The 27,608-nt window shown below is 39.0% G+C and overlaps 1 protein-coding gene across 1 annotated transcript in view; it reads left to right on the top strand.

The window, feature by feature from the left end:
- Nucleotides 1–9,583: 9,583 nt before the first annotated feature.
- Stpg2 (sperm tail PG-rich repeat containing 2) overlaps nucleotides 9,584–27,608 on the top strand; it is a 499,721-nt gene continuing 481,696 nt past the window's right edge. Inside the window, exons 1-2 of the mRNA XM_052178828.1 lie at nucleotides 9,584–9,896; nucleotides 15,604–15,716. Of these exons, the coding sequence (XP_052034788.1) occupies nucleotides 9,788–9,896; nucleotides 15,604–15,716 (222 nt within the window). The 5' untranslated portion in view covers nucleotides 9,584–9,787. The remainder of the gene's footprint in view (nucleotides 9,897–15,603; nucleotides 15,717–27,608) is intronic.

The following is a 27,608-nucleotide window of genomic DNA, read 5'->3' as shown; positions in this document are numbered from 1 at the left end:
TTCAAGATTTCCTTCCTAACAGTTTCTAACTTGACCTTTAAAAAACAGATTATAATTGGATGACTTATTAAATCAGTGAGAATCATAAACTGATTGAATATGCTGTACATATGTAACAGAAAGAAATAGGTTCTTATATTTAGTAAAAATAGTACAGTACTGAGATAGAATGCCAACCATTGTCTATCTTCTGAAGCTATAATAAGTCCCTGTGGGACCATTATGCAAGAGAGTAGTTTTTAAAAATACCATGAGTAGACTAAATTTTTGGTTCAAAATTTTTAAGTTGAGCCACATGAGATTTGAACTCAATACTCAAAGTATATACCCATTTAATATACTGAATTTCCAAGTGTCAAATTTGCCAATTTATATTTTTTAAAAACTATGCACAATTCTTTTTAAAAATGCTCTGTTTAGTCTTTATTTCTTTAGAAGGAAAGTAGCATGTGATGATATCCCTTCACACTTCTAAGAACAGCTATTACTGTCATTACCAATTCGTTACATTTGGTAATGTCATATAACACCAGTGCATTTGTAATGCCTTCCTTGTATGTGGTTTTTAAAGATAAATTTCCAGTGAACTGAATTGGAGCTCACGTCCCAGAAAGACCCAGTCTTTAGGAAGCCAGTGATGAAGTGGTCGCATTTGCTTTGATTTCCAACCCTGCATCCACAGGTCACACACTAGAAGGGCCAGCAGCTGCTATTTCTCCCAAGAGATGACTTACGACAAATATTGATTTTAGCCAAAGTTAGTAAGAAAAATATTATATTTGCATTTTCCAAGATACTTCTGGAAATTCACTTAACTAATTTCTTCATAACTTAGATATGCCGCACGATCCCAAGTTTTGTGCTAAACCCTCTCCTTCTGCCTTGCCACATCTTTCCTTTTGGAGCACATGTAGCTGTGCCTCCAATTAGTGTGGACTTCACTTATCTTTGAGTTTTTCACTTGGGTCTCACATGAATAGGGTGGGATGTGACTATTTCTCCCATGTACTGCAGACCACATGTCTGCACGTGCAACACTACTGGTCCTCACAGAACCCCACCTCACTTGACTCTGTCTGCTCCTCATGGAACTACACTGTACTTGACTCTGGCTGCTCCTCACTGATCTCCACCTCACTTAAGTATGACTGTGTCCTTGCTTCACAACATTTATTCCAACAAGATAATGATGTCATATTCACAGCTCCAATGGCTCTCTTTCTCCATTTTGTTCCTTCCAGCAAAATTTTACACATTAAATTTTATTGAACAACATGTAAACATTTCTCTTATTTTACAAATAATGTAAAAATGTGGCACAGATTCTTCTCCTGCACACATCTTCTCTCCATTTTAGCAAATTTATACGAATAGCTTAACATACATACACCCATCTATATTCTCCACATGCTTATATTTTATATTTGATATTTATAGATGTTTTTAGACTTCTTAGTTTGAAAAAAATGGTATCATATATTTTTGAATATTTTCCCTCAACAGTATCTCATGAGAATTAAGATTATTAACTGGAATGTTAAATCTTTAAAATGCCTACACAGTGTTCTGTCTTGAAGGCTTCACTTTATTAAGATGCATTTTTCTTATTCGTTTGTAATGTTTTGGATGAACAGAAATAAAACTTATGCTTATGTACTTGTGTATATTGTAGAGTATTTTGTGCTATAGCATTAAAATTTTAAATTACATTTTGTTTAATGTGTGTGTGTGTGTGTGTGTGTGTGTGAGCACATGCATATGTGACATCATGTGGAGGTCAAAAATCTTGTGCATCTTGGTTTTACTTCATTTTTATGACCTTTTCTGTGTTTCAAATGTCTATTTGTTGGATATAGTGTATAGTTTCTATACCCTGATTTAAGCTCCAGGTGGACTGAGCTATCAGCCTCCACCCAGGTTCCCTTGGATTTGTAGATGAAACACACACACACACACACACACACACACATACACACACACACAAAGCTTATTTTTAATATGCTTTTAACTCAATGACTGCACACTTCTAAGCTGACGTACCCTTACCTTCACTCCCAGCTCAACACCTCTGAATCTGCCCTCAACTCAGTTGCCTGGTTATCTTCTCCTTGCTCAGCACCCTAAATCTCCCCTTAGCTTAGTTATGTTTTCAATCTCCTGCCTGTTACCCCAGGCCTAGTTGGGGAATTGGCCAATGGCCACTTTACCTGAGATCTCACATGGCTGGTTGCCCTCTCTCCCTCTGAAGCATGGCGAATCTCCTTTCCCCTTCTGCTTCTCCTAGCCTGCCTGCGGGAACCTGGAAGTCCCACCTCTTTCACCCAGCCATTAGCCACAACATCTTTATTGATCAGCCAAGAACCAATTAGGGAACAGGATCTTCAGTGTTCACATGTAGAGTCCCAATTAAAGCATCAAAACCAACCCCTACAAATGAATATTAGTTATTTTGGACTTATCTTTTAAGTCTACGATTTCTTCTTTACCAATTTGATATTTTTATATTTCTCACTCTACATGATGACATATTCATTCCCAGTTCTTTCAGGCTAACTTGAGTCTCAGCAATAGTTTGCTGTTCCTTCAGATATCTACACGTTGTACAGCTGGAGCATCATCTTTAGCTTCAAAGTTTATTGTGCTGTCCTTAAAACTCCCCAGATCTGTTTTGTAAACGTAATGTTATTCCCTCAGATGAAATTGTTGTTTTGTAGGCTTACTGCCTCTGCCTGCTAACTCAGGCCTAGTTTGAAGCTTCTAGCCTCTGTACAATCTTATCTAGGCCTAGAATAATTTCAGCCTCTGAGACTTACACTCAATAAGCTCACCCCTTCTTGCTCTTCCTGATTTCTGCCTGACTGATTCAATTTAGATCTTCTGTCTCAATCTCCTCTCCAAGCTGACTGATTTAATCTGGCTTCTCTTTTGGCCTCTCCAGAATTGCTCTGCTTGACCTCAAGCTAACTCTAGCTATCTTTTCTAATCGTCTGGTTCCTTTTCATTTGTTGACTTGTTCTATTTAGGTTGTTCTCTCTTTGCAAACTGTCTCTGTAAATGGTCCTGGTAAAACTGCCTCCTTCCCCTCTTTTCAATACCTCTCTCTCTCTCTCTCTCTCTCTCTCTCTCTCTCTCTCTCTCTCTCTCTCTTGCCCCTTAAATAGTTTCTCTTTCTTCTCTTCTCGTCAGAGTTAGGCATATCCTATTCTGTCAAATCTTTGATTTGCCACTGTCTGCCACTCAGTTAGACAAGACTTTTTTTATTTTATTTTATTTTTTTATTTACATTGCAAATGATTTCCCCTTTTCTGGGTCCCCACTCCCCGCAAGTCCCATAAGCCCTCTTCCGTCCCCCTATTCTTCCACCCACTCCTTTCCACTTCCCTGTTCTGGAATTCCCCTATACTCTTGCACTGAGTCTTTCCAGAACCAGGGACCACTCCTCCATTCTTTTTGGACATCATTTAATTTGTGGATTATGTCCTGGGTATTCAAAGTTTCTAGGCTAATATCCACTTATCAGTGAGTACATACCATGATTGATCTTTTGAGACTGGACCTTCAAACCTTAGTGCTCCCTTCTACAAACTAACTTTACCTACTTTGTCTGGAATTAAACATGTGTACTAAGGGCATGATGTCTGTTTTCCAGCTAGAGGGATAAAAGGCGCGTGCTAAGGGTTGAGCCACACCACAACTAGAAACAGTTCCCCCTCCCTTCAGTAAATAGCACAATACTGGGGTTCACAGTGCAATCAAGTATCCTGTATCACTGCTTCTTATTTTGCTAGGTGTTACCTATCTCTTTCAGTAATTTCATTTTGTATTCTAAAGTCTATATATTTTGACATCCTTCTTTCTTCAGAAATGTTATATATATATCAAAACCCTGTCTTGAAAAAAAGAAAAACAAACCAATCAACTAACCAGTTCATTCTTTTCTTGGGAAAAATGGTTAGTAATGTTTTGATGGTCTATCAGATTTTAAAGTCTTAGCTCTGTCTCATCAAATTTAATATATACTAAGCTGGTATCAGAAGTAGTATTGCTTGGTTTTATTCCACTCTGTATTTTATTTTGCTTCTCAACACACATTCAGTAAACATTAAAATGTACGCTTTAAAGTGTACTATGCTAAGCACAATGGGAATAGAAAATGATGCTTTCTAGAACTTCACATTAAAAGACTGACAGTGCCGGGCTGTGGTGGCGCACACCTTTAATCCCAGCACTTGGGAGGCAGAGGCAGGTGGATTTCTGAGTTCGAGGCCAGCCTGGTCTACAAAGTGAATTCCAGGACGGCCAAGGCTCTACAGAGCAACCCTGTCTTGAAAAAAACAAACAAAAAATAACCCATAAAACAAAACAATAAAAGACGGATGGTAGCAGGAGTGCAGTTTCAATTTGTGAACAAACGTAGAGATTTGTGACCAATATGTCAATTTTGTGGGTGAGGAATAATGGAATACAGGAGGAGAAAGGTAAACAGGATTGTTTAGATGGTCAAATGCTACTTTTATTAAAGGTAAGCCACAGGAGATTTTCAAGCAGGGGAGTGATGTTCAGCAAACCGTCCTTGGTAAGGTTCACCTAGCTGCACTGTGCGGGAGAAGCTGCGTCAGAGAGTCTGGAGGGAGGCCTTCCATCTGAGATATTAGAAAAAAGAAACCCAGCAGGTCTCAGAGCATTAACAGAATGGCAGTGAGAATGGGGTGAGGAGGTGGATTTTAGCAAGACTGCAGAGGTGGAAGTAACAGAACTTGGCAGTTGTTTGCATGTGGGAGGAGAAGCCATGTAAGAGTTTCACAGCCTTATCTATGGGATGAGGTTTGCTCTTTAGAACAGAAATAGGAGAGAGAGAGAGAGAGAGAGAGAGAGAGAGAGAGAGAGAGAATGAATCAGGATTCCTAGAGAGGAAAAAGAATTTAAGATTTAAGTCTTGGCATAGTCCACATGAAGTGGTCGTAGGACACTTATGTATTAAACAAACACCTGGATATACATGTATCTCAATGTATACATGAGTTGTGAGAAAGCATAAGATATAATGGAAGAATGTGGAAAAGGGTGTAAAGAGAGGTGGAAGATATACATTCTCCCTGTCAAGTGCTCACATTCTGCTTGGTAAGAACAGTGAACAAAGAAAGAGAAATAATTTCTGAATGTCTTTCCTGAAATGTAGAGTAATAAGATGTTATATTAAACAAAATATGTGAAACATACTTTGCAATCATTGAAACACACCTCCAGCAACATTGATAGGGTTTATTTCGCTCTCTCTGATAAATGTAAAATGTTTCATTCCCCTTTACAAATAGGCAAAGCAATGGAAAACTAAAGTCACAATGACTTAAAGAATTTAGTTTTAAACTGGGTTTGGCAGCGTATATCTGTAATCACTGCAGCAGGGAGGCGGAAGGTGAAATTATAAGTTGAGGCCGACCCTAGCAATATTTCAACATCAAGTCTCAAAAAAGTAAAATAAAACAAATCAACAACAAAAAATGAAATTATTTTTAAAATTATTTTGGCATATTACATTATAAAGTATTCAATGACTATTTAAAGCACAATTTTTTTGCTTTCATTCGATACTTAATATAGCATACTTCTTAATTAATCATCAAAATTTTATGTAGAAAAATTAACCTGTATATTTCTTCACTACATAGTTGCACTGCATATTTGATAAACAATCATGTTGATTTCATGAAATTTTTTATTAATTAAATTCTGATTTTGGTACATTTTTAAAAAGTATTTTTAGTTTTATGTCTGTAAGTGCTTTACCTGAACGTTTTTGCCTGTATACTACATGCATGCTTGTTGCTGACAGAGGCTTAGAAGAGGACACTGGTACCACAGAACTGGAGTTTCAGGTGGCTGTGAGTCTCCATGCAGGTCCTACAAATCCTTTTTTTTTTCTTCCTTTCCTTCCTTCATTTTTTAAAAAAGATGTACTTTTATTTATATGAGTACACTGTAGCTGTCTTCAGACATACACCAGAAGAGTGCATCAGATCCTATTACAGATGGTTATGCATATATCTCAATGTGAGCCACCATGTGGTTGCTGGGAATTGAACTCAGGACCTCTGGAAGAACAGTCAGTGTTCTTAAGCACTGGGCCAATTCTCCAGCCCCCAGGTCATTGCTTTTAACTGCTGAACTTATGCTCCCCTTTTTATTTCCTTGAGAAGGGGTTTCACTGTGTAGCCCTGCTTGGCCTGGAACTCACAAAGGTCCATCGCTGTTTACCGAAGCCTGGGATTAAAAGTGCATGACACCACGCTTGCGTAAAGCTCTGTTAAAGAATTTATTCTGAAAGGAGTTATTAGGTAGAAATGGAGGGAGCATAAATTCTAAGGTCAGATACATTTTAGTCCAAACAGTTCTTACTAATACTGTGGACACGGTCAACTAGAGTGCTGCTAATTATTATTAAACATTTTTGATTTAGGCACTGTGAAAGGATGGACTAAATTATCTATTTCGTGCTTATAAATAATTACTATTAACATTTTTAAGTAGCACACTCAATGAGGACTGTTCAAGAAACATCATAATGAGAGACTTTTAAAAATATTTACTTTTCTTATATAAGCGTATTTTCTAATCCTCCAATGCTATATAGTGCTCTGGTTATTGAACCACAAGAAGGAAATTTTGCTGGAAATATAGAGTGAAGACTCTTTTCCATGCTAAAAATAAAGACTTAACGAGAACTCAGAATTATTGGAGATCAAGCATTACAAAATTATTAAGGGTCTGGAATTTCTGCCATTGATCATCCACTCATCCCTATGAAGTCCTTGAGGAAATGTTCACCCAGGAGACAGGACAGGCAAGGAACACTGTGCAACAAGCTGGTACTTCAGGCACAGGCTCCCTGTAACAGGTTTGTGAATGAGTGTGAGGTGGTGCCTCTCCCACACTCTCATGATGAATTTATCTAAATCAGACTACTTTCCATGAAGAATTTACCTAAATTAGGTAAGGCTCAATGGTCAAAAACTGAAGCCCCATAGAAGGCAGATAACCCGCTACCACTTCTATTGCTAATCTAACCCCAAATCTACTCAAGGAAAGGGTAATTTATGCCATTAAAGACAGCAATCAGCCAGAGGAGGATATGACTATAACTCCTTGTTTACAGAAACCATGGGGCTTGTGAATCATCTCTCAGAAGGACATTTAAATGCCATGACCCTGAAATGACCCTTTCTTTTCCCAAGACTTTGAGCAATGTGACAAAGAAAACAGGCTGAGATCAGAACATTTAGGTAAGGGCTGTCTACAGAGTAACTCATTCTCATATATCATGGGAGCAATGGCCAACTAGGCTATCTTTGGAGAAAACCTGCCCCCTATAGGACCATTGAGCAATTCCTTGGCATGCTGGCCATGCGAGGACAAAATAATCTAGGAAGCCAACAAAATCATGGCTTATGTGGTCTGATTTCCAAATTCCCTTTCTCTGTGTTAATCACGTGCAATGAAAAGCACTGTGAGATGATCTTGGTGCAGCTGGACACTACTGCTAATGGACGGGGGACACTCAGCTGCACAGTGTTGCTCTGTGCTGCGTTCCTCCGTACACTCACGTTAGCATTGTCACTCTCTCCCCTGCTAGCATCCCTGTTCGTAGATTTCAATAAATCCTTTGTCTCACTACCTATGTATTTTCTTCAAATTTTGGACAAATGCCAAGCTACCCACTGCTATAGGACAACCAGGCTGTGGATGTTATACTCTGGCATGATCATGGTGTCTGAATTGATATATTGTTTTTTATGATCAAAAGCACATGATGTATAAGGAATGTCCAACAGGCGGTTAAAGGAAACATCGCTTTTAATGATACAATTTTCCCTCCTTTTATCTGTGACTCTTCCTAGTAGGTCATTGCACATTCATTCTAGGACTTCTGAGTGGGATCTTGCCAGATAACCGAGACTAATGTTAATTGAGAGAACTGTTAGGTTTATTTTTTGGAGACAGGGTTTCTCTGTGTAGTTCTAGCTGTCCTGGAATTCACTTGGTAGATCAGGATGGTCTGGAACTCAGAGATCTGCCTGCTTCTGCCTTTTGGGAGCTAGAATTAAAGGCATGTGTTACCACTTCCCAGCTACTTATGAGTTTTATAAGAATGTAGGAAACACTAAAATTAACAAAAAAGCTTAACAATTCATTGCAAAGAAGATTCCCAAGGGCTGTGATTCTCTTGCCATTCTGTACACCCTGATTGCCCAGTTCTTGGGCTATTCATATCTTTCCCAATTAGAGAACAACCAGGGACAAGTACTTTAGTTTTATTTGTATCCAGGTTAACTTAGGAGAATAAGAGAACTATATAATTGTCAATAAGTACTTTTCAAGTCAGTAATGATTCAGCTAGCTATTTAGTAGAAGACATTAAAAGATTCATTCTTAGGAACCACACACTTTTAGAGTATTCTAACAGAGATGGTATAATTAATCCAGAACTTAGTAGCAAACTATAATAATTTTAGAATTTAAGTTTGTATTGGTGACAAACTGAGGCATTGTAGCTCTTTTGTGGGTAAGGCAGGGCCATGGAAGGATTACCTAAGTCAGCGGTTCTCAACCTGTAGGTCACAACCCCTTTGGCAATTTCTTATCTCCCAAAATACTTACATTACGATCTTTAACAGTGGCAAAATTAGTTATAAAAATGAAAATAGCAATGAAAGTAGCAATGAAAATATTTTTATGGTATATGGCCACTATAACTTAAAGAACTGTATTACAAAACTGTATTGCACCATCGGGAAGGTTAAGAGCTACTGGCCTAAGCTTTTAAGGATGCTTAGAAGCCGTGTAGATGTCTTAGTGGAAAAACAACCCAAAGCATATAGAGATGAATTTTGATACTTTCCAGCTCCTGTTGCTAAAGATCAAGCGGCTCAATGAGGGTGGCTTGGGCTTTCTCAATGCCTTCGTTTGTAGGCAATGCTGCCATTAATCAGTATCCAACGGCAGGAGCAGCTTTCAGCCCTTGCAACTTGCTTCAGTAGACAAGCATTCTTTTCTGATGTTCCCATTTCTTGTCACTCCCCTTAACCCTCTGTGCTCCCAGGTTTCCTTTAGAAATGTTGATTGCTGCGGGCCAGAATCAGAAGTGACTTTATTCAGTGACTGCCTATGCAACAGGAGTAAAGGGCGACCTTGCTGACCTCAAACCCTGTTTCGGGCTCCCGCAGTTTTCCTATTTTCCAGTCACCCTGATTTATAGGGAGAGCAAAACAAGGTCACATTAATTCGCCTCCTTCTAACGCGTTCCTAGGGCTTTTCTGTGCAGCGAAGGTAGTCTGGGACAGGAAGCAGGGAGCTGAGGTGGATCTGAGGTGCAGCACAGCCCTGCCCGGCACAGAGAGGACCGGGAGACTCCCCAAGACCGCTCTGAGCTCTGAGCGCTGGGCCGGAAATGCTCCGGGGCCAGGGCCGGAAATGCACCTGCGGGCCAGCATCCTTTCCGCCTCTGTCCTTCCAAAGCTTCCGGGAGGGGCGGAGCCAGAGCCGGAAGCTCAGGCGGCTGAGCCTCGTCTCAGCTGTGGCGCGCGAGTGCTGAGTTGAACGCTGCTAGGCGGCGACTCTGGCTGCTGCTGTCCTCTCACTTTACCTCTGTGCCAGAGGACCCGCGGGAAAGCTGACGCCACTGAGCCCGACAGCATGCAGCTCGCACACTGGCTCGGCGTGTAGGGACGACGCAGGCGTCCTGCGAGCGCCCGTCTAGTTTTCAGCCCCGTGAGCCCCGCCCCTCATCACTATGTACGACCGTGCTCCCCGCTGCCTCGACTTCGCCAACCCGGGCGGCACCGAGGAGCACGTGGGTCCTGGGACCTACCAGGTGCCTTTTCCTAAGCAGCGGGCCACAGGTAAGATGCTGATGGCCAGCTTCCTGTGACAGACGCCCGCCTTCAGCCTGCCCTTAGGAGTTAAACACAAAGTCAAAAAGGACCACTTTTCAGAAACGGCACACATCGCAGGCAGAGACAATACCAGAACTAGAATTTTGATTCCTTGGCTCTGTTGACTGTATGAAATACAAGTCTGTGTACTTGCTTCTGCACACACTTTAATCAGATTTATTTATTACGATGTAATTGTTTACGTTTCTATTTTGTATTATCACTTACAGGTAGCCCTCCTCCCCACACCTCTACCCTTTCCACCCCAACCCCTGTTTGTCCCTCTTAAGAGTGAAAGAAATTATCTGACCATCCCTGGCTTTGCACTTGCTGAGAACCTCTTTCTACATTCTGTGAAAAGTTAGAGTCTTCAGAGGTGGCCTAGGGACTGATAATTAAGTAGTTAATTGCTTTTCTCATTTCTCATGTTTTACCCCAGTTTGTGAATTAGGTCCAACTTTTAATAAACATTTCTAAGTTGCTTTCTGCTTTTAAAGTTCTGTTTTTTTTTTTTTTTGAGTTTAATTCCACCCAAATTATAGTGGTTTCTTTTGTAAACCCAAATTATAGTGATTTTCTTTGCATTTTTTTGGGTAGATACAAAATACTACCTGTCCCCTACAAAAGTTCCAGGGGTAAGTACCCTGCTCCATTATGGATGGTTGAAGTTTCTCTGGACATGGTAAAATTCTTTCTGTCTTTTAGATTTAAAATTTTACATCTTTTCAGCCTCTGTCCTCAGCATTTTTGGTACCTATGCCAACAGCTGTTGAGATGCTATTCACATTTATTCCCCAGAATCTTAGTGTTTACCTGTGACCACCTGAAATGGGCACACCAGTGATGCTTTTGCATACTCATGATGCTTTTGCGTCCTTTATTTTGGTACAGCTGACCACTTTCTTTGTTGCTTTCTGGTTCATTTTTCCTGCTGTTCAGTGCCTGACACATGAGACAGTACTGAAGCAAGGAATCAGTTTTTTTTATTTCCTACTAACCATGCATGGCTAAAATGAAAAGATACTGAACTTTACATCTTTTTCTTGTTGCTTTGCTCATTGCACTTTCTTATTCATATTTATAACTTCAGTTACTATTTATATCCAGTCACTCCCAAATGAAATCCTTTATAGAGATAGAAATGGTTTATGTCCCTAAGTTTTCTACTGGCTTAAAGTCTGCATTTGTCAGTCACTTTTATGGACATCCTTGCCTGGTTGATCTAAGCTTTAGAACCCTAGCTTGCTTTTTTTGCCTGGCCATTTCTCTTGGCCTTTAAGACTATTGGTTGTATGTTCACAATCTCTCAGAAATTCTTCCCCTCTGTTCATAACTACACAACTTAATACAAGTCCTAATTATTTTTCTCAATTAAATCAGTAGCAGGTTGTTTCTGTCTCAGAATCTTAATTTATCTTTCATTTATTAAAACATACATTATTTGACATTATATATTATGCATACATTATAGAAACATACATTATTTGAAAAACAAAAATATATTTTTGTAACAGCAGGGTTAAAAATCTAAACTCGTTAATGGCAGTAGAGTTCTTTCTGTTCTCATCCCTGGTCTCACGTTCCCTTTAATCTGATCTTTCCAAACACCTGTATGTGCTCCTATACTTGACCTACCGCTCAGCCATTCTAACTTGATAACATTCTTAAGATCATTCTTTTTCATGTATGTGCTTTTGTACCTGCTAATACATGTTCCCAAATGTTCTATGCTCCTCCTCCGCTCTGTTTTGTTCCTATTTATTCTTGATATTAATTGAAATAAAATTCTCTGACTATTCTTACTTTTCCCTTCCTCTGGATTACGGTAACTTTTTTGGTAGTAGTTTAATTCTATGACACACATACACCCACACACACCCCCAACCCCCCCCCCATACATACACACACCCCACCTTCTCCAAAACACTATGGCTTTTGTTAATAAAGGGTGATGTGTAGGATGCAGTTAGCCCCGTATACTAACTTAAAGGATTACATTTGGTTCATCTTTGAAGTAAGTTTAAAAATCTGTGCTTAGGAACTCTGAGGAGGGGTGTGTGTGTGTGTGTGTGTGTACACATGCACCCATGCGCTATGCTATTCAGGGCAACATGTTTATAATTGATGGAACAGGTGTATCTGTGCATTTTTCTGTAGGATTTCTTGAGATAATTTAAAAGCAGCTACCATGCTATTTCATGCATCTTTTTAATAGGTAATTCACTGGACTGTGCAGAGGTGTCCATCTATTTCAGTGGAAGATCGGGTATATGTTAAGAGTCTGATGAGGGAAGGAAGGATGGTGGGACCTTGTATAACTTAATTGTTACAGCAAGCCTCACAAAAGCAACAGTCTTTGTAGCATTAGGATATTCTCAGCCTAGTGGCCTCCTTTTTCCTCTTTATCTTACTTAGCCAGACCTCCAGTAGAGTAGTTCCATGTTTTCCTATTTAATATACTAATTGATAGCTTGGTTTTAGGTCATTTGATGAGGAATAAACTACCTAAGATTTGCAAACTTAGCGGATCAGGACTGAGCTGCTGTGCTTTTATGAGTGGGGAAGGGAATGGATATTCAAATGCCACAGGGAAAAAAAGGAGCCGTGTCTTGCTTTTTTACAACTAATCCGAGAAGTAAACATATCTTCCCAAAGCAAAATTTCCCCAAGGACAGGTATCCTCGTCTGCCATCTTATCACACGAGAAAACATGTTCTTTTAAAAATACATGTCTATCTTGGTATGGCATCAGGAGTATTTCGTTATGTTTTAAATTTGCTTACAAAGTGAACAGCACCCAACATTAGCTGTCTATATGGAATATGTGCCAGTCAACTGAACTGGACAACAGCATCTCCTAATTATTTTCTTTTGTAGAATTCTTCTTTGAAGGAGAAGTTTTATCTGCCACCAGTACAGGGTGGAAGGAGATTATCAGTGGTCCTATGGATGCACCTGTGTTTATGCTGACAAGAATGATCTTATTGTCCTAGCTAGGCAGAATAGGGAATGCATATATCACAGTGTACAGTTGGAACATAGGTTCAGATAATTAATGCATATGTGATTGCTGTGTACACTGGTGGCCCTGCAGATGAATGCCTGTTTCAATGACCTCATTGTTTTATATGTGAAGAACACACTTTGCTTTGTGGCTGTCATTGTGGCCGCATAACTTGTCTTTTCATCACATACTGGACGCCTTCTTTTGTAGAATGGACTTTTATTGCTTTATGCCAGTTTGATTTATCTTTTGCTGTTGGCACATCAAACTCAATATATCTCAAACTGAACTCATTCCTTTTAAATATTTTCTTATCCCATGCTCTTAATTTCTCTTTTCTGTCAGTTTGATTTATCATTATAAGGTGCCACTTCATATGTCAGCTTATTTATATGCCCCATATCAAACTCTACTAACGCGAATTCCCTGGAGCCCTCTTCATTTTGCACCTTAGGCATTGGCAGCATAGATAGTATGATAATTGTCTTTACTTAATTTCTATGTCATTTGAAATCAGATTGTTTTTTTATTGTGTGTGATTTTTTTTTGAAATCAGGTTTTTCTCTTTTACTGTACTTTATCACACAGGCTTATAGAATACATAGTATACAAAATATTCAGTATTATAAATGACTAACAAAATGTATAATATAGAAAACCAGTTATTCTTTATTGTTGATTGTAAAGAGTATTTTGCAAGACTATCTTATACCTGCCAGTGATATAAATAACAACACAGAAGGGTTTTTTCTTTTTCAATATTTTAAAGCTTAGGGCTTTCAGCTAGGGCAATCTCCCCACTATGCTAACCCCACTAATCCTGCCATTATACCCTATTATGTGGCCAGTCCTACAACCCTGCTCTGGTCCCTCCATCCACAGGTAAGGAAGAACAAATATTTACAGGATATGAGAAAGATGATGGGCTATTGAAATAACAATACCAAGATCTTGCCAGTATTTAACTCTCTTCCAGTACAGAATTAACAATTGAATATACAGAGACACACCTTCACACACTGCACTCCAATAGCAGAATATTACGATAAAGTCATCAATCACCTTGGTTGCATGGAATTACTCTAGTTTTAGCACTTGAGATCCAATGTTTGTGGAAAACCAGATCAGTTGGAAATTCTGAGAAACATGTAAACATTAGTACCCAGCCACAAATAAAACAGAAGAGGACCTTTCTATGTAGAAATTATCATTACAATTGTTTTCATTTTGTGTTTTTTCTTGTATTCATAACTCCATGTGTACTTGAGCTCTGTTACAGAAGATTCTGTGTGATTAATTTTGGAAAACACAATGAAGATTTTATGAATACTAGATTTCTTCTTCATTGCCCATTTCTTTTATATACAGAGTTTAAAACCACACATATTTCTTATATATTCTAACATCAATAATATGAAGAATGGATATATTATGGTGTCCTTTTATACCTTCTTAAAATAAACTTAGTAGGCCACCCAAATTTGCTATCCAGATTTGTCTAGTACAGTGATTGCTTGTTCCAATGAAGTTTATATCATGGATTTGCAAACTTTTGTTTAGAATTAGGCAATCAAGAAATATTTATTGAGCACCAGTTATGTGCCAAAGCATCATCAATAATTTGTCGTCAATCTGGTTTAAATTCTTTCCATCTCAGTTCTCTCTCTCTCTCTCTCTCTCTCTCTCTCTCTCTCTCTTTCTCTCTCTCCTCTCTCTCCTCTCTCTGTCTTTCTCTGTCTCTCTCCTCTCTTTCTCTGTCTCTGTCTCTCTCTGTCTTTCTCTGTCTCTCTGTCTCTCTGTCTCTCTCTTCTCTCTCCATCCTAGGTATGTGCTCTATCACTGAAATACATCTTTAGCAATGTCTATAATTTTATTTACATACATAATATGTATCATATATATATGTATATATATATATATATATATATGATATTTGCTATTTAAAAGTACAAATCAGTGGCCTTTAGTAGATAAAGTGTTTTATCAGCTAAATATAACTGTCACATATGATTAGAAGAGGAAAAAGACCAGAGACGCAGCTCAGTGGCTAAGGTGCTTGTTGTAGAGGCATCAGCATCTGAGTTTGTATCTCAGCACCCACCTACAGTCAACCACAGTCATGTGGTTCTGTAAACCAGTGCAGGGGTAGGCTAGGGCCAGAGAGTGGAGTAGGGGCTACACTGGTAAGCTAGTCTAATAACCATTTGAAAAGTTCCAGGATCAGTGAGAAGTCTTGTCTCAAAGCATACCCTGGAAAGGCATGGAAGTAGGCACCTGGGATTGACCTCTGCTTTCCATACACTTATCTACAAGTCAGCACACCTACACACACACACACACACACACACACACACACACACACACAGAGAGAGAGAGAGAGAGAGAGAGAGAGAGAGAGAGAGAGAGAGAGAATTGTATTTTTGTTGTTTAGTAAGGTTACTCCTATAGGGTCTCATATTTAATAGATATATTAAGAATTGTCATCTTACATGAGAATTTTAAAAGTGTTATAACTTGTATGAATAGATCTTAGTTCTGAAAATAAATATAGTCTTAATTCTGAGGATACTAAATGATTATTTATGTTTTGAGAATATTTTCTCAGAAATCTCTCTGATCTAATGTTATGTGTCAATGCAGTGACTTTTTTGTTTTTTGTTTTTTTTATAGGTTGCTATGCACCATTTCTTTCTTTGAGTTCCAAAAAAAGTGCTTATGATGTCTCCTCTGACCCTGAAAAATCTGTTCCAGGGCCAGCACACTACAATGTATCACAAGCACAGGTGTGTTTACAGTGTTATAAGTGGTTGAGTTAATGACAATCAGGTTTTCTTAACGAGATGCAGTGGCACGCATTTATAACCCCAGTACTGCAAGTTCAAGACTAATCTTAGGCTAAAATACCAATAAAGATAAAGAATACATATTCCATTCTTCTGCATGCTGACCTCCAGTTGAACCAGCACCATTTGTTGAAAAGGCTATCTTTTTTCCATTGGATGTTTTCCGCCCCTTTGTCGAGGATCAAGTGGCCATAGGTGTGTGGGTTCATTTCTGGGTCTTCAATCCTATTCCATTGATCCGCCTGCCTGTCACTGTACCAATTCCATGCAGTTTTTAACACTGTTGCTCTGTAGTATTGCTTGAGGTCAGGGATACTGATTCCCCTAGAATTTCTTTTATTGTTGAGAATAGTTTTAGCTATCCTGGGTTTTTTGTTATTCCAGATGAATTTGAGGATTGCTCTTTCTAACTCTGTGAAGAATTGAGTTGGGATTTTGATGGGTATTGCATTGAATCTGTATATTGCTTTTGGCAAAATGGCCATTTTAACTATATTGATCCTGCCGATCCATGAGCATGGGAGATTTTTCCATTTTTTGAGGTCTTCTTCCATTTCCTTCTTCATAGTCTTGAAGTTCTTGTCATACAGATCTTTCACATGTTTGGTAAGAGTCACCCCAAGGTACTTTATACTGTTTGTGGCTATTGTGAAGGGGGTCATTTCCCTAATTTCTTTCTCAGCCTGCTTATCCTTTGAGTATAGGAAGGCCACTGATTTGCTTGAGTTGATTTTATAACCTGCCACTTTGCTGAAGTTGTTTATCAGCTGTAGGAGTTCTCTAGTGGAGTTTTTTTGATCCATCCTTGTCTCCTTGTACTAAGCTCAAATCCAAATGGATCAAGGACCTCCACATAAAGCCAGACACTCTGAAGCTAATAGAAAAGAAACTGGGGAAGACCCTTGAGGACATCGGTACAGGGGGGAAGTTCCTGAACAGAACACCAATAGCTTATGCTCTAAGATCAAGAATTGACAAATGGGACCTCATAAAATTACAAAGTTTCTGTAAGGCAAAGGACACCATCAAGAGGGCAAACCAGCAACCAACAAATTGGGAAAAGATTTTCACCAATCCTACATTAGATAGAGGGCTAATATCCAATATATATAAAGAACTCAAGAAGTTAGACTCCAGAAAACCAAATAACCCTATTAAAAAATGGAGTACAGAGTTAAACAAAGAATTTTCACCTGAAGAACTTCGGATGGTGGAGAAGCATCTTAAAAAATGCTCAACTTCATTAGTCATTAGGGAAATGCAAATCAAAACAACCTGAGATTTCACCTTACACCAGTCAGAATGACTAAGATTAAAAATTCAGGAGACAGCAGATGTTGGCGAGGATGTGGAGAAAGAGGAACACTCCTCCACTGCTGGTGGGGTTGCAAATTGGTACAACTCTGGAAATCATTCTGGGGGTTCCTCTGAAAACTGGGTACCTCACTTCCAGAAGATCCTGCTATACCTCTCCTGGGCATATTCCCAGAAGACTCCCCAGAATGTAATAAGGATACATGTTCCATTCTGTTCATAGCAGCCCTATTTATAATTGCCAGAAGCTGGAAAGAACCCAGGTATCCCTCAACAGAAGAGTGGATGCAAAAAATGTGGTATATATACACAATGGAGTACTATTCAGCCATTAGAAACAATGAATTCATGAAATTCTTAGGCAAATGGATGGAGCTGGAGAACATCATACTAAGTGAGGTAACCCAGACTCAAAAGGTGAATCATGGTATGCACTCACTAATAAGTGGATATTAACCTAGAAAACTGGAATACCAAAAACATAATCCACACATCAAATGAGGTACAAGAAGAACGGAGGAGTGGCCCCTTGTTCTGGAAAGACTCAGTGAAGTAGTATAAGTCAAAACTAGAACAGGGAAGTGGGAAGGGTTGGGTGGGAAAACAGGAGGGAAGGGGGCTGATGGGACTTTCGGGGAGTGGGGGTCTAGAAAAGGGGAAATCATTTGAAATGTAAATAAAAATATATTGAATAAAAAAAAGAAGAAAAGAATACATATTCCTTGTCTCAATAATAAATAATAAAGTGCCATTTCCTGTATTTTATTTCCCTCCCCAACAACTTTTTTTAAATCTGTATTTTCATAATTCAGAAAATAGAAAGTAAATGCATTTGCTGTTGATTTCCTGTGTAATTTTCATTATTTGCAATGGTTTATATATTTTTGGCCCAGGGAGTGGCACTTGTTGGAGGAAGTGTGTCCCTGTGGGTATGGGCTTTAATGCCCTAGTTCTAGCTGCCTAGAAGTCACTGTTCTCTTAGAGACCTGTAGTTGAAGATGTAGAACTCTCAGCTCCTCCTGCACCATGCCTGCCTGGATGCTGCCATGCTCCCACCTTGATGATACTGGACTGAACCTTTGAATCTGTAAGCCAGCCCAATGTTATCCTTATAAGCATTGCCTTGGCCATGGTGTCTGTTTACAGCAGTAAAATCCTAACTAAGACATTGTTCTATACCTGCATATAGTGTAAAAGATGGCTGTATGTTTCAGTGGTCCAGAAGAGTAGCAGAATGGGACACTTGAATGAATTTTGATGTCTGAAAATTGTGCAAATTGGTCATGATATGTAGGCAGCAGTGGAGTGTTTTTTTGTGCTGTACTTTAAAGTCACAATGTTTCTGTGTCTCCTTTGTTTCCTGTTTTTGCATGACCTCATAGGTCTGTGACCAAAACACAGTTACCCTATGCCTGATGATGACCAAGCTTAGACAGTGTATTAGACAGGGTTATTATAGCTGGGAAAAAACACCAGGACCCAAAACAACTTGGGGAGAACAGAGTTTGTATGGCTTACATCTACACCTCATTGTTCATCATTGAAGGAAGTCGGCTGGAATCAGGACCTATGAGCAGATACCTAGAAGATGCTGTTGCCTGGCTCCCTCCCTCATGCCTTATTTTGGCACTGCTTAGGGGTGTGCCACTCCCAATATACACACAAAATGGGCTTGGCTGGTGCCATAGCCCTAATTAGGAAGGTGCCCAACAGGGTTGCCTACAGCCAGGTCATAGGAGGCCTTTGCTCAACTGAATTTTCCTCTTTTCAGTTGACTGTAGCTTTTGTCAAGTTACTATAAAACTATGTAGGACAATTGACTCCTTGTTAACTTGACACACAAATACATCATTGTTAAGCCACAACCTTTCCTTTCTTGTTCTCTACCCGATCATGCATTAATATTGCCATCACAATATAGGATGTTTTGTAATCTTCCCAAGTTTCATGGTCTTTACAAATATTCTCTTTAAAAATCCAAAGTCTCTGCAAAACCCTCAACTGTCTTTAAAAGTTCAGAGGCTCTCAATTGTGGTCTCCTGTAAAATGAGAATCAGTTAAATATTTTTTTTAAGTTTTTTTTATTCGATATATTTTTTATTTACATTTCAAATGATTTCCCCTTTACTGGCCCCCCACTCCCGAAAGTCACATAAGCCCCCTTCCCTCTCCCTGTTCTCCCATCCACCCCTTCCCACTTCCTTGTTCTGGTTTTACCCTATACTGCTACACTGAGTCTTTCCAGAACCAGGGGCCACTCCTCTGTTCTTCTTGTACCTCATTTGATATGTGGATTAGGTTTTGGGTATTCCAATTTTCTAGGCTAATATCCACTTATTAGTGGGTGCATACCATGATTGATCTTTTGAGACTGGCTTACCTCACTTAGTATGATGTTTTCCAGCTCCATCCATTTGTCTAAGAATTTCATGAATTCATTTTTTCTAATGGCTGAATAGTACTCCATTGTGTATATAGATCACATTTTTTTGCATCCATTTATCCGTTGAGGGATACCTGGGTTCTTTCCAGGTTCCTGCTATTATAAATAGGGCTGCTATGAACATAGTGGAGCACATATCCTTATTACATGCTGGGGAATCCTCTGGGTATATGCCCAGGAGTGGTATAGCAGGATCCTTCCCTGTGCCTATGTCCTCAAGGGTCTTCCCCAGTTTCTGTTCTAGTAGCTTCAGAGTGTCTGGCTTTATGTGTAGGTCCTTGATCCATTTGGAGTTGAGCTTAGTACAAGGAGATAAGGATGGATCAATTTGCATTCTTCTGCATGCTGACCTCCAGTTGAACCAGCACCATTTGTTGAAAAGGCTATCTTTTTTCCATTGGATGTTTTCAGCCCCTTTGTCGAGGATCAAGTGGCCATAGGTGTGTGGGTTCATTTCTGGATCTTCAATCCTGTTCCATTGATCCTCCTGCCTGTCACTGTACCAATACTATGCAGTTTTTAACACTATTGCTCTGTAGTATTGCTTGAGGTCAGGGATACTGATTCCCCCAGAATTTCTTTTGTTGTTGAGAATAGTTTTAGCTATCCTGGGTTTTTTTGTTATTCCAGATGAATTTGAGAATTGCTCTTTCTAGCTCTATGAAGAACTGAGTTGGGATTTTGATGGGTATTACCTTGAAACTCTATATTGCTTTTGGCAAAATGGCCATTTTAACTATATTAATCCTGCCAATCCATGAGCATGGGAGATATTTTCCATTTTTTGAGGTCTTCTTCCATTTCCTTCTTCAGAGTATTGAATTTCTTGTCGTACAGATCTTTCATATAAGAACATGGTTGCTGTATATTGCTTTTACTATGTTTAGGTCCGGGCCTTGAATTCCTGTTCTTTCCAAGACTTTAAGCATGAAAGGATGCTGAATTTTGTCAAATGCTTTTTCAGCATCCAATGAAATGACCATGTGGTTTTTTTCTTTGAGTTTGTTTATGTAGTGGATTGCATTGATGGATTTCTGTATATTGAACCATCCCTGCATCCCTGGGATAAAGCCTACTTGATCATGGTAATGATCGTTTTTATGTGTTCTTGGATTCGGTTGGCAAGAATTTTATTGAGTATTTTTGCATCGATGTTCATAAGGGAAATTGGTTTGAAGTTCTCTTTCTTTGTTGGATCTTTGTGTGGTTTTGGTATCAGCGTAATTGTGGCTTTGTAGAAGGAATTGGGTAGTGTTCCTTCTGTTTCTATTTTGTGGAATAGTTTGAAGAGTATTGGTGTTAACTCTTCTTTGAAGGTCTGATAGAATTCTGCATTGAAACCATCTGGTCCTGTGCTTTTTTTGGTTGGAAAACTTTCTATGACTCCTTCTATTTCTTTAGGGGTTATGGGACTGTTTAGATGATCTATTTGGTCCTGATTTAATTTTGGTATTTGGTATCTGTCTAGGAAATTGTCCATTTCCTCCAGATTCTCCAGCTGTGTTGAGTATAGGCTTTTGTAGTAGAATATGATGATTTTTTGAATTTCCTCAGTTTCTGTTGTTATATCCCTTTTCATTTCTAATTTTGTTAATTTGGATACTTTCTCTGTGCCCTTTGGTCAGTCTGGCTAAGGGTTTATCTATCTTGTTGATTTTCTCAAAGAACCAGCTACTGGATTTGTTGATTCTTTGTATGGTTCTCTTTGTTTCTACTTGATTGATTTCAGCCTTGAGTTTGATGATTTCCTGTCTTTTTCTCCTCCCGGGTGAAGTAGCTTCTTTTTGTTCCTGAGCTTTCACGTGTGCCATTAAGCTGCTAGTGTAAGCTCTCTCCCGTTTCTTTTTGGAGGCATTCAGGGCTATGAGTTTTCCTCTTAGCACTGCTTTCATTGTGTCCTAAAGATTTGGGTATGTTGTACCTTCATTTTCATTAAATTCTAAAAAGTCTCTGATTTCTTTCTTTATTTCTTCTTTGGCCAAGGTGTCATTGAGTAGAGTATTGTTCAGCCTCCATATGTATGTGGGCTTTCTGTTGTTTTTGTTGCTATTGAAGACCACTCTTATTCCATAGTGATCTGATAGGAGGCATGGGATTAGTTCAATCTTCTCATCTTTGTTGACTTTCTGTCTTGTGACCAATTATATGGTCGATTTTGGAGAAGGTACCATGAGGTGCTGAGAAAAAGGTATATTCTTTTGCTTTAGGGTGAAATGTTCTATAAATATCAGTCACATCCAATTGGTCCAAAGCTTCACTTAGTTTCACTGTGTCCTTGCTTAGTTTCTATTTTCCTGATCGGTCCATTGAGGATAGTGGAGTGTTGAAGTCACCCACAATTATTGTGTTAGGTGCAAGGTGTGCTTTGAGCTTTAGTAAAGTTTCTTTTACGAATGAGGGTGCTCTTGCATTTGGCGCATAGATGTTCAGAATTGAAAGTTCTTCTTGGTGGATTTTTCCTTTGACCAGCAAGAAGTGTCCTTCCATGTCTCTTTTGATGACTTTAGGTTGAAGGTCAATTTTATCTGATATTAGAATGGCTACTCTGGCTTGTTTCCTGACACCATTTGCTTGTAAAATTGTCTTCCAGCCTTTTACTCTAAGGTAATTTTTGTCTTTGACACTGAGGTGTGTTTCATGTATGCAGCAAAATGTAGGGTCCTGTTTCCTTATCCAGTCTGTTAGTCTATGTCTTTTTATTGGGGAATTGAGTCCATTGATGCTAAGAGGTATTAAGGAATAGTGATTATTACTTCCTGTCATTTTTCATGTTATTTTTTTTATTCGATATCATTTATTTACATTTCAAATGATTTCCCCTTTTCTAGCCCCCCCACTCCCCGAAAGTCCCGCAAACCCCCTTCTCTTCCCCTGTCCTCCCACCCACCCCTTCCCACTTCCCGGTTCTGGTTTTGCTGAATACTGTTTCACTGAGTCTTTCCAGAACCAGGGGCCACTCCTCCTTTCTTCTTGTATCTCATTTGATGTGTGGATTATGTTTTGGGTATTCCAGTTTTCTAGGTTAATATCCACTTATTAGTGAGTGCGTACCATGATTCACCTTTTGAGTCTGAGTTACCTCACTTAGTATGATATTCTCTAGCTCCATCCATTTGCCTAAGAATTTCATGAATTCATTGTTTCTAATGGCTGAATAGTACTCCATTGTGTAGATATACCACATTTTTTGCATCCACTCTTCTGTTGAGGGATACCTGGGTTCTTTCCAGCATCTGGCAATTACAAATAGGGCTGCTATGAACATAGTAGAACATGTATCCTTATTACATGGTGGGGAGTCTTCTGGGTATATGCCCAGGAGTGGTATAGCAGGATCTTCTGGAAGTAAGGTGCCCAGTTTTCGGAGGAACCGCCAGACTGATTTCCAGAGTGGTTGTACCAATTTGCAACCCCACCAGCAGTGGAGGAGTGTTCCTCTTTCTCCACACCCTCTCCAACACCTGCTGTCTCCTGAATTTTTAATCTTAGCCATTCTGACTGGTGTAAGATGAAATCTTAGGGTTGTTTTGATTTGCATTTCCCTAATGACTAATGAAGTTGAGCATTTTTTAAGATGCTTCTCCGCCATCCGAAGTTCTTCAGGCGAGAATTCTTTGTTTAACTCTGTACCCCATTTTTTAATAGGGTTGTTTGGTTTTCTGGAGTCTAACTTCTTGAGTTCTTTATATATATTGGATATTAGCCCTCTATCTGATGTAGGATTGGTGAAGATCTTTTCCCAATTTGTTGGTTGCCGATTTGTCCTCTTGATGGTGTCCTTTGCCTTACAGAAACTTTGTAATTTTATGAGGTCCCATTTGTCAATTCTTGCTCTTAGAGCATACGCTATTGGTGTTCTGTTCAGAAACTTTCTCCCTGTGCCGATGTCCTCAAGGGTCTTCCCCAGTTTCTTTTCTATTAGCTTCAGAGTGTCTGGCTTTATGTGGAGGTCCTTGATCCATTTGGATTTGAGCTTAGTACAAGGAGACAAGGATGGATCAATTCGCATTCTTCTGCATGCTGACCTCCAGTTGAACCAGCACCATTTGTTGAAAAGGCTATCTTTTTTCCATTGGATGTTTTCAGCCTCTTTGTCGAGGATCAAGTGGCCATAGGTGTGTGGGTTCATTTCTGGATCTTCAATCCTGTTCCATTGATCCTCCTGCCTGTCACTGTACCAATACCATGCAGTTTTTAACACTATTGCTCTGTAGTATTGCTTGAGGTCAGGGATACTGATTCCCCCAGATTTCCTTTTGTTGCTGAGAATAGTTTTAGCTATCCTGGGTTTTTTGTTGTTCCAGATGAATTTGATAATTGCTCTTTCTAACTCTGTGAAGAATTGAGTTGGGATTTTGATGGGTATTGCATTGAATCTGTATAGTGCTTTAGGCAAAATGGCCATTTTAACTATATTGATTCTACCGATCCATGAGCATGGGAGGTTTTCCCATTTTTTGAGGTCTTCTTCCATTTCCTTCTTCAGAGTCTTGAAGTTCTTGTCATACAGATCTTTCACATGTTTGGTAAGAGTCACCCCAAGATACTTTATACTGTTTGTGGCTATTGTGAAGGGGGTCATTTCCCTAATTTCTTTCTCAGCCTGCTTATCCTTTGAGTATAGGAAGGCCACTGATTTGCTTGAGTTGATTTTATAACCTGCCACTTTGCTGAAGTTGTTTATCAGCTGTAGGAGCTCTCTAGTGGAGTTCTTTGGGTCACTTAGGTAGACGATCATGTCGTCTGCAAATAATGATAGTTTGACTTCTTCCTTTCCAATTTGTATCCCTTTGACCTCCTTATGTTGTCGAATTGCCCGAGCTAGTACCTCAAGTACAATATTGAAAAGATAAGGAGAAAGGGGGCAGCCTTGTCTGGTCCCTGATTTCAGTGGGATTGCTTCAAGTTTCTCTCCATTTAGTTTGATGCTGGCTACCGGTTTGCTGTATATTGCTTTTACTATGTTTAGGTATAGGCCTTGAATTCCTGTTCTCTCCAAGACTTTAAGCATGAAGGGATGCTGAATTTTGACAAATGCTTTTTCAGCATCCAATGAAATGACCATGTGGTTTTGTTCTTTGAGTCTGTTTATGTAGTGGATTGTATTGATGGATTTCCGTATATTGAACCAACCCTGCATTCCCGGGATAAACCCTACTTGATCATGGTGGCTGATCGTTTTGATGTGTTCTTGGATTCGGTTGGCAAGAATTTTATTGAGTATTTTTGCATCGATGTTCATAAGGGAAATTGGTCTGAAGTTCTCTTTCTTTGTTGGATCTTTGTGTGGCTTTGGTATCAGCGTAATTGTGGCTTCGTAGAAGGAATTGGGTAGTGTTCCTTCTGTTTCTATTTTGTGGAATAGTTTGAAGAGTATTGGTGTTAACTCTTCTTTGAAGGTCTGGTAGAATTCTGCACTGAAGCCATCTGGTCCTGTGCTTTTTTTGGTTGGAAGACTTTCTATGACTCCTTCTATTTCTTTAGGCATTATGGGACTGTTTAGATGGTCTAGTTGGTCCTGAGTTAATTTTGGTATTTGGTATCTGTCAAGGAAATTGTCCATTTCCTCCAGATTCTCCAGTTGTGTTGAGTATAGGCTCTTGTAGTAGGATCTGATGATTTTTTGGATTTCCTCAGTTTCCGTTGTTATATCTCCCTTTTCATTTCTAAGTTTGTTAATTTGGATACTTTCTCTGTGCCCTTTGGTCATTCTGGCTAAGGGTTTATCTATCTTGTTGATTTTCTCAAAGAACCAGCTCCTGGTATTGTTGATTTTTTGTATGGTTCTCTTTGTTTCTACTTGATTGATTTCGGCCCTGAGTTTGATGATTTCCTGCCTTCTACTCCTCCTGGGCGAAATAGCTTCTTTTTGTTCCAGGGCTTTCAGGTGTGTCATTAAGCTGGTAATGTATGCTCTCTCCATTTTCTTTTTGGAGGCACTCAGGGCTATGAGTTTTCCTCTTAGCACTGCTTTCATTGTGTCCCATAGATTTGGGTATGTTGTGTTTTCATTTTCATTGTGTTCTAAAAAGTCTTTAATTTCTTTCTTTATTTCTTCCTTGACCAAGGTATCATTGAGTAGAGTATTGTTCAGTTTCCACGTGTATGTGGGCTTTCTGTTGTTTCTGTTGCTATTGAAGACCACTTTATTCCATAGTGATCAGATAGGAGGCATGGGATTAGTTCGATCTTCTTATATTTGTTGAGGTCTGTCTTGTGACCAATTATATGGTCGATTTTGGAGAAGGTACCATGAGGTGCTGAGAAAAAGGTATATTCTTTTGTTTTAGGATAGAATGTTCTATATATATCTGTTAAATCTAATTGGTCCAAAGCTTCAATTAGTTTCATTGTGTCCCTGTTTAGTTTCTGTTTTCCTGATCGGTCCATTGAGGAAAGTGCAGTGTTGAAGTCACCCACAATTATTGTGTTAGGTGCAATGTGTGCTTTTAGTTTTAATAAAGTTTCTTTTACGAAAGAGGGTGCCCTTGCATTTGGGGCATAGATGTTCAGGATTGACAGTTCTTCTTTTTGTATATTTCCTTTGACCAGCAAGAAGTGTCCCTCAGGGTCTCTTTTGATGACTTTGGGTTGAAAGTCAATTTTATCTGATATTAAAATGGCTACTCCAGCTTGTTTCCTGAGACCATTTGCTTGTAAAATTGTCTTCCAGCCTTTTACTCTAAGGTAGTGTTTGTCTTTGACCCTGAGGTGTGTTTCCTGTAAGCAGCAAAATGTAGGGTCCTGTTTACGTATCCATTCAGTTAGTCTGTGTCTTTTTATTGGGGCATTAAGTCCATTGATGTTAAGAGATATTAAGGAATAGTGATTGTTACTTCCTATCATTTTTGACGTTATTTTTTAAATTTGAATGCTTAACTTCTTTTGGGTTTGATGAAGGGTTACTATCTTGTTTTTTCCAGGGTGAAGTTTCCCTCCTTTTATTGGTGTTGTCCTCCTATTATCCTTTTTAGGGCCGGGTTTGTGGATAGATATTGGGTAAACTTGGTTTTGTCATGAAATATCTTAGTTTCTACATCTATGGTGATTGAGAGTTTTGCTGGATATAGTAGTTTTGGTTGGCATTTGTGTTCTCTTAGAGTCTGCATGAGATCTGCCCAGGACCTTCTAGCCTTCATAGTCTCAGGTGAAAAGTCTGCTGTGATTCTGATAGGTCTTCCTTTATATGTTACTTGGCCTTTTTCTCTTACTGCCTTTAGTATTCTTTCTTTGTTTAGAACATTTGGTGTTTTGATTATTATGTGACGGGAAGTATTTCTGTTCTGGTCCAGTCTGTTTGGAGTTCTGTAGGCTTCTTGTATATTCATGGGCATCTCTCTCTTTAGGTTAGGGAAGTTTTCTTCCATAATTTTATTGAAGATGTTTGCTGGCCCTTTAAGTTGTAAATCTTCACTCTCATCTAAGCCTATAATCCTTAGGTTTGGTCTTCTCATTGTGTCCTGGATTTCCTGGATACGTTGGGTTACAAGCTTTTTGCATTTTGCATTTTCTTTAACTGTTGAGTCCATGGTTTCTATGGAATCTTCAGCATCTGAGATTCTTTCTTCTATCTCTTGTATTCTGTTGTTGATATTTGCATCTCTGTCCCCTGATTTCTTCCCAAGGCTTTCTATCTCCAAAGTTGTCTCCCTTTGAGTTTTCTTAGTTGTTTCTACTTCTGATTTTAGATCCTGGATGGTTTTGCTTAGCTCCTTCACTTGCATGTTTGTGTTTTCCTGTAATTCTTTAAGAGATTTTTGTGTTTCGTCTTTCATGACCTCAGCCTGTTGACCAAAGTTCTCCTGTATTTCTTTAAGAGATTTTTGTATTTCGTCTTTCATGACCTCAGCCTGTTGACCAAAGTTCTCCTGTATTTCTTTAAGTGTTTTTTGCATTTCCTCCTTGTTGGCTTTTGTATTCTCCTGGATTTCTTTCAATGATTTTTGTGTTTCCCTTGCAAGGGCTCCTAACTTTTTATCCATTTTCTCCTGAATTTCTTTATGTATGTCCTTCATGTGTTCCTGTACCAGCATCATGACCAGTGATTTTAAATCCAAATCTTGTTTTACTGGTGT

The sequence above is a fragment of the Apodemus sylvaticus genome, chromosome 4, assembly GCF_947179515.1.
Source record: "Apodemus sylvaticus chromosome 4, mApoSyl1.1, whole genome shotgun sequence".
NCBI classification, from domain to species: domain Eukaryota; kingdom Metazoa; phylum Chordata; class Mammalia; order Rodentia; family Muridae; genus Apodemus; species Apodemus sylvaticus.
This window is presented reverse-complemented; position numbering and strand designations above follow the sequence as displayed.